Raw genomic sequence first — 6,412 nt, 5'->3', positions numbered from 1 at the left:
CTAAGTCCGGGGGTGTCCTTCTCTGACCTGCCTCCGGAAGTAGCGGATGGCAGAGAGCGTGCCAAAACTTGCCAGGAACACTGGAAAAGAGCCCAACACATTTCCACAGTTAGTCTGGGTGCTTCTTCCCAACCTAAAGGTCTTTTTTTTTTTCCCAGATCTGTAGATCACAAGCTTGGCTCACCCTGCTCCGTGGGACATAGAGGGGTCACTCCCCTCCCTTCCCCAGTCCCCTCCTGCCTTTGCTTTTCATCCCCTCCACGCTGAATTTATTCCCAGTGCATTCCCAGCCACCCACAGCCTGTCTGCCCACATCTAGTGCTATAGTTTGTGCACATGGATCACATCACCATTCCACAGCAAACAGCTTTTTTTCAAGGACAGTACTAAACAGGCTCCATGTGTGGGGCAGGGATGTGCACTGGTTGGATACACAGGTTCAGGTGGAGATTAAATGGATGGGTTGGATACACAGGTTTAATCCTGGATGAGGAAGACGCAGTAGAAAATCTCACCAAGGCTTCAGGATAGTCCCTTCATTTTCTACTTCTGTTTGGACCAGGAAGATGCCAGAAAAATACCATTTTGTGGATTATCTGTGGATTTTCTGATCCCAGCCAAAAGCAGAAAGTACCCAAAACAAAAAATGTGGAGATATAACAAATAACTAGTGGGGATTATACACAGAATCAAGCTTTTCTCTGTACTGTCAGCCAATGTTTTTAACTTGGTTTATAAGAGAGGTTAAATTCCCAAGCAAAACTGGGAATCCAAGCCATGCCTTTGGAGTTCCCAGTTTAAATTCAGACTTGATTTTTACTTATGTGTTAGAGGGACATAAACAGACCAATTCAACTGGAACACAAAATGCTTAAAGAGAATGGCTTGTCCAGGACTAGATGGAACTGCCTCCCATCTCCCCTCCTCACGGGGGTTATGTGATCCCGAGGGCACGAGGACCCATATCCTGCTTTTCTCACCTCCCCGAGGCCACGTCCACCATCCCAATACCCAGAAGACAAGGAGGAGCAGGCCAAAAGCTCCTTGTGATGATGGCACTGAGCAGCCTTAGCTAATGAGCTATTCTCAGCCCAGGGTGTCAGCTTCCTGTGTGACCTTAGTGGGGAACATTCCTCCCCTGGACAAGCAGCAGGAAGCCTTGTTCCCACATCTCAGCCCATGGAAAAGGCTCTCCAGGGCTGGACCCTGCACTCAGCTGCTCCATCCAGGGTAGGAATGAGGAATGCTGCTCTCACTGCTCCATCCCCTGCTTATCCAGCGACCTGCACTCCCGGGGGGCTCAGCAAATTTGTGATTCCCGAGCTTCCTCTCTTCCCAACTATCCCAAAACTGTGGTTGGAGAGGAGAGGATCCAACAGAGCTCCGTTTACCTGCAGGACTCAGTGCACCAGGATGATACTTCAGCTAAGCTGCATTTAGAAAGAAGATTATATCTTCACAGCACATTAGAAAAAAACACATGCATTTGTTCCAGTAGAGATGAGGGAGCCTAAACCTGCACACTCCAGGTCCTGATTCTGCTGCTAGCCAGCATGGATCCTAAGGAAGCCTCTCTTCTCCTGGCAAACTGCTCCTGGTTCCTGTCAGCAGCAGGGCCAAGGCTGGGGATAGACTTGTCTGACAGCTCAGCTCCTGTCAGCAGCCACTTGGTGCGGGGAAAGGACGATGTAAACGAGCAGGAGCCGGGACTGCCACTCCATAAGAGAGGCAAGGCACTAAAAGCACACTTTGGAAAAGCAGGGAGGTGACTGCACTTTCCCACAGGCAGCAGTAGGTGTATTAAATGCACCCCTGCCTTTGTCCCTGCCAAGTCTTCCACGAAGTCATTCCCACCCCTCTCCCGCCGGGCCGGGCACTGTACGTACTGGTCTTCCAGGCATCCGGAGCCTGCAGGTCAGATGTCTTCACTGCCCAGGACGCAAAGGCACAGAAGACCAGGCACATGTCTTTGTGGGTCAGCACTCGTGGATCCTCTGCTGTCCCTGCCAGGAGAGGAGCACGAGGTTTGGGGTTTTATGCCACCTCCTCCACCCCAGCCCCCCCGTCCCTCTGGGACACGAGTCCCTCGCGCTCCTGGGGGGTCACATCGTTGTCACACATTTTCCCTCCCAGATGACATTTTTGTCACCGTTTGTCAAGTCAAACGTGTCTATTTAGGACTCAGTTATGGTCCCTAAAGTTGAGGGGTGCGTTTTCCACCCCTCTCAGTTTTGTACTTTGTTGAAGACCCTGAGGCAAATGTTTGTTAATGCCACCCCAGGACCTCTGGCTGCCTCACACCTCCCTGTGTGCCTTCCCAGCTCAGTGTGGTGGCTGGAAGTGGGTCTGGGGAGTAGATTTAGGAGAAAGTGATTCCTGGGAACCTCTGGGCCAGGCCCCCTTCCTGCCAGACAGTGCCCCAAAGGCACACACTGCTCTAGGACAACATCTATTCCCCTGAGAAGCACCAGTGCTCAGCATCTCACTGATCCCACCCCACTCCCACATCCTGCTAAGTCCAGGGATGGGGATATCCCTGAGTGCTCTACATTTCCTCCCCTGCTGCATTTCCAGCCTGGAACAACTCCATGCTGTAAGAGTAGGTTATTTTTGCTCCCATGTTTATTTGATCAGGTTTTTAATTAAAACTGACTTACTAATTATCTGTGACCATGGCAAAGGGGGCTTTTCTCTGTGCAAACCGACTGGAAGCTCTATTTTGAGGCACCCTTTGGGATGACTCACTCATTGTTTGGGTTTAATATTAACCACGAGGCCCTGTGGCTCCAAGCATCATATAAGCTTTAAGACAAACACACTGGGCTGTCCTCGTGGGTTAAACTTCTCTCCCTTTATTCCTGTTTCTCTTACCTGCCTCCAGGAACACTCAACGTTCAGGTGACCTCTGTGGTCTCTGGAGGGTGTTTTTCAAATTAAGGGCATGTTTTTAAAGTCCCAGATTCCCTGTTCCCAGCCTGCAGGACCTGGCCAGCAGCGCTGGCTTGGCATGGGGACAGTGGGAGCATCCCAAGGGATGGGATGTAGGGACACATCCCTACAGGGGATAACATGCTTTACCTCTCAGTGCAAGGGCCATGTCCTCACCCTCTGGCCACACCTGGCCTCTTCCCAGGGGAGCCAGCGGGACGAGGGCGAACTTCTCTCCGGATCCTCTCAGCACCAGAGCCTGGGAGGTTGGGGCTTCTCCTCCGACAGGGTGTCTTTTCCTTTGCAGGAAGGACTTCAGAGCCCCCACAGCTCTCTTCACCTCGGAGGCTGGAGCGATTGAGAAAATCCCTCTCCAGCCCATCCTGTTCCTAGGTCTCTCTGGGAAGAAGTGTTCACACACCTCAGGGACTGAGATAATCACAGTGTCCTTGACTGGAGCTGAGCTGGGATCCTCATTCTGCAGCCCAGTGTGGTCCAAGCTGCCGAACTTCTTCCTTTTCCTGTCTTTACGTTTGTCTTTTTTCCTTTTACCTTCTGGCTCGTTGAAAAAATACTCATAGAGTTCAGGCCAGGATATTTCCCTTTGCAAGGGTGATCTCCGCCCCTCCACTGAGCTCCCCAGTTCTTCTTCCTCCTCTTGGGAATCACAGAACAAATAGTCATACATCTCAGGCCAGGTCACATCCAGGGTGTTTGACCTCGCAGAAGCCCCATCTGCAAAGCATGGGGGGCTCAGCTTCCTGGGGGTCTCAGGGGCAGGTTCCCAAGGGATCTCAGGGGTGGCAATCCTGGGGATCTCAGCTGCAGTCTTCCTAGGGATCTCAATAGCAGGAGACCTGGGGATCCCAGCTGAAGGCATCCTGGGAATCTCAGGGGCAGGTTCCCAAGGGATTTCAACTGAAGGAACCACAGGGATCTCTGAGGGCTTGCTGGGGATCTCAGCTGCAGGAAACTCAGGGATCCCAAATGCAAGGACTCCAGGGATCTCAACTGCAGGAGCTCCAGGAATCTCAACTGCAGTAGCTCCAGGAATCTCAACTACAGGAACCCCAGAGATCTCAACTGCAGGAACCCCAGAGATCTCAACTGCAGGAGCTCCAGGGATCTCAGCTGCAGGAACCCCAGGGATCTCAGCTGCAGGAACCCCAGGGATCTCAGCTGCAGGCTCCCTGAGGATCCCAGCTGCAGGATCCCCACAAGCTCCCTCAGCAGCATCCCCTCCAAAAGCTGCCACGTTCTTGGCTTGGAGAGGCTTCCCTGGCATCTCCTGGCATGCCTCTCCTGAAGGAGCCACGGCTCCGTTGTCAGGGATCGGTGGTGCACTGTCACGTACGCCCAAGCCACCAGCCTGCCCTGCCTTTGAGGGCTTGGTGGCCTTTGTCTTCCCCGGGGACTGTGCCCCTGGCTCCTTCCCCTTCTGCCTCAGGGGAGCATTCCCAGCTGGATCACCCTCATCCACACCAGGGCCGGGCACCTGCTGCTTGGCCTCCGCCGCCTCCTCGCTGCCCAGCCTCACCAAAGCCGCCTTGGCCGCCTTGTCCTTCCCTTTGCTCTTCCGAGAGGATGCTGGCGAGCTCGGAGGTGCCTTCCCGGGTCCCTGAGCGGCCCCCTGAGCCGCAGCCCCCCCTGGGTCCCTGTCCCCCTCGGCAGCGCCGGCCCCGCGCTGCTGCTTGCGGCTCTTCTTCTGCTGCCCCGGCACCTTGGGCCTCACCACGCTGGGGGACCCGGCCGGGGAGCTCTGCTCGGCCCCCGCTCTCTCCCCGCTCGCCTCCTCCTGCGCAGACCCCGGGGACGGGATGGGAGCATCGCACGGGGGTCCTCGAGGCCTGGGCTCCGAGTGGGAGGCGCTGGGATGCCTTTTCCTGGCAGGGGGTGCTGGTGAACCGCCATGGGGTTGTCCCCCTGCCACGTCCCCTGCCTGCTCAGGGGTGCTCGGAGTGCCGGGGGGCTCCATGGCCCGGCTGCCTCCGGCTGCTCCTTTCTCCGGTGCCGCCGCTTCACCTGCTGCGTCCTGCCCCGGGTTGCCCTGGGCTGTGCCCCCAGCCTGGCCGGCCAGGGGGGCTGCAGGAGGGCGGGGGGGCTGCCTCCTCTGTGCACTGGGCATGGCAGCGGGGGCCAGGCAGCCGGGCTCGTCGCTCTCGCACAGGAACCTGCCGACCGAGCCCAGCTCCGCTTCGTCCTCGCTGCCCGACAGCAGCTCCGCCGGGGAGAGGTGCCCACCGGCCTGCCAGCGCAGGGGGGTGTCTCCGGGCACCCCACGTGGGGCAGAGCTCCCCGTGCCAGGCGCTGGCTCGCTGCCCTCCCTGGCTGGGATCAGCCTGTCGGGGCTGGCGTGGCCGTCCCCTTGCTCAATGTCACTGAGGCACTGCTCCTCGGCCGTGGCCAGCGAGGCCGGGGCGAGGCTGCACTCCTCCGAGGCCAAGAAGAACTCAGCCCATTCCCTGTCGTTCAGCTGGATGCTGTACTCGAAGTTATCCATGCCTGCAGCGGGAAAGCAAAGGGGAGGGGGGTGGGAGAGATGGGGGCATGAGGAGGCGGCACCAGTGTTGGCAGACACGGGCGAGGTGTGTGCCCCTAATCCTGTCCCCACGGGTTCTTTCTCTGCCAGCTGCATTCACTCCTCCTCACTTCATCCTCCCTTCTTTCCAGCTGAAATTCCAGCTCCTGGCAGGCTCAGCAGGATTGGGGATGGCTGTGCTGGACCATAACCCAGACAGCAGTGAGAGAGACCACTGCTACCTCCCTCTGGTCCCTTCTGCCTGTGCTCCCCGAGCACGGCAGCACAGAAGGGTTGGGATTCTCTCCACAGCAGCACAGAGGATTTGGGATTCTCTCCACAGCAGCACAGCAGTATAACACCTCACACATCCCTTTCCTGCTCCTCTTGCCTACAGTCCCCTTCAAAAACTGTGGGATTTCTGTTCTTGAGCGTTCCTGCTGCCACAGCATCATGCATTAGGAGAGCACGAAGCACACTCCAAACAGGACATTCCAGCAAGCCACGGCAGCTCCTTCCATAGCCGTGACCCTGGGGAGGGAGTTGGCAACAGAGCCCCAACTGTGGGGATCCAGCAGCAGAAGCAGCAGAGAGATCACAAAGCTGAATCCTACCTGTACCCCAACCTAAGGCGGGGATGGAGCCATTCAAAGAGCCACGCAGGAAAATCCTCCCAGCACAACATGATGCCGTACCCTTGACGGGGGCAGAGAGCTCGGCTCCAGCACAGATCCATTCAGGGGCTAAAAATAGACCCCCCCCTCCCTCCCCAGCGTGTCACTTGAGAGCCGAGTGCGGTGGGTTCAGAGAGGGCAGGCCCATATATAGAAGCTGGTGGGGGAGATGTCAGGGCATCAGCCAATGTGTGCCTGTCCCACAGCCACGTTTTGGGGGCCCTGGGACCACTCCTGATGCCCACTGCTCCCTTCTGCCCTCAGCCTGGGATTGTTCCGTGGGATGGCCAAC

General features: G+C 56.8%; 1 protein-coding gene across 1 annotated transcript; it reads right to left on the bottom strand.

Annotated features, from left to right (window-relative positions):
• On the bottom strand, positions 1–5,428 carry PERM1 (PPARGC1 and ESRR induced regulator, muscle 1). The gene is made up of 5 exons (XM_050322724.1): positions 5,003–5,428; positions 4,094–4,723; positions 3,079–3,685; positions 1,887–2,003; positions 1–80 (listed from the first exon to the last, which is right to left on the bottom strand). The coding sequence occupies exons 1-5, from the start codon at positions 5,426–5,428 to the stop codon at positions 1–3; spliced, it is 1,860 nt and encodes a 619-aa protein (XP_050178681.1).
• Between the last annotated feature and the right edge of the window lie 984 nt (positions 5,429–6,412).

This window comes from Myiozetetes cayanensis, unplaced genomic scaffold (genome assembly GCF_022539395.1).
Source record: "Myiozetetes cayanensis isolate MyiCay16 unplaced genomic scaffold, myiCay2020 scf28, whole genome shotgun sequence".
In the NCBI taxonomy this organism is placed as follows: Eukaryota; Metazoa; Chordata; class Aves; order Passeriformes; family Tyrannidae; genus Myiozetetes; species Myiozetetes cayanensis.
This window is presented reverse-complemented; position numbering and strand designations above follow the sequence as displayed.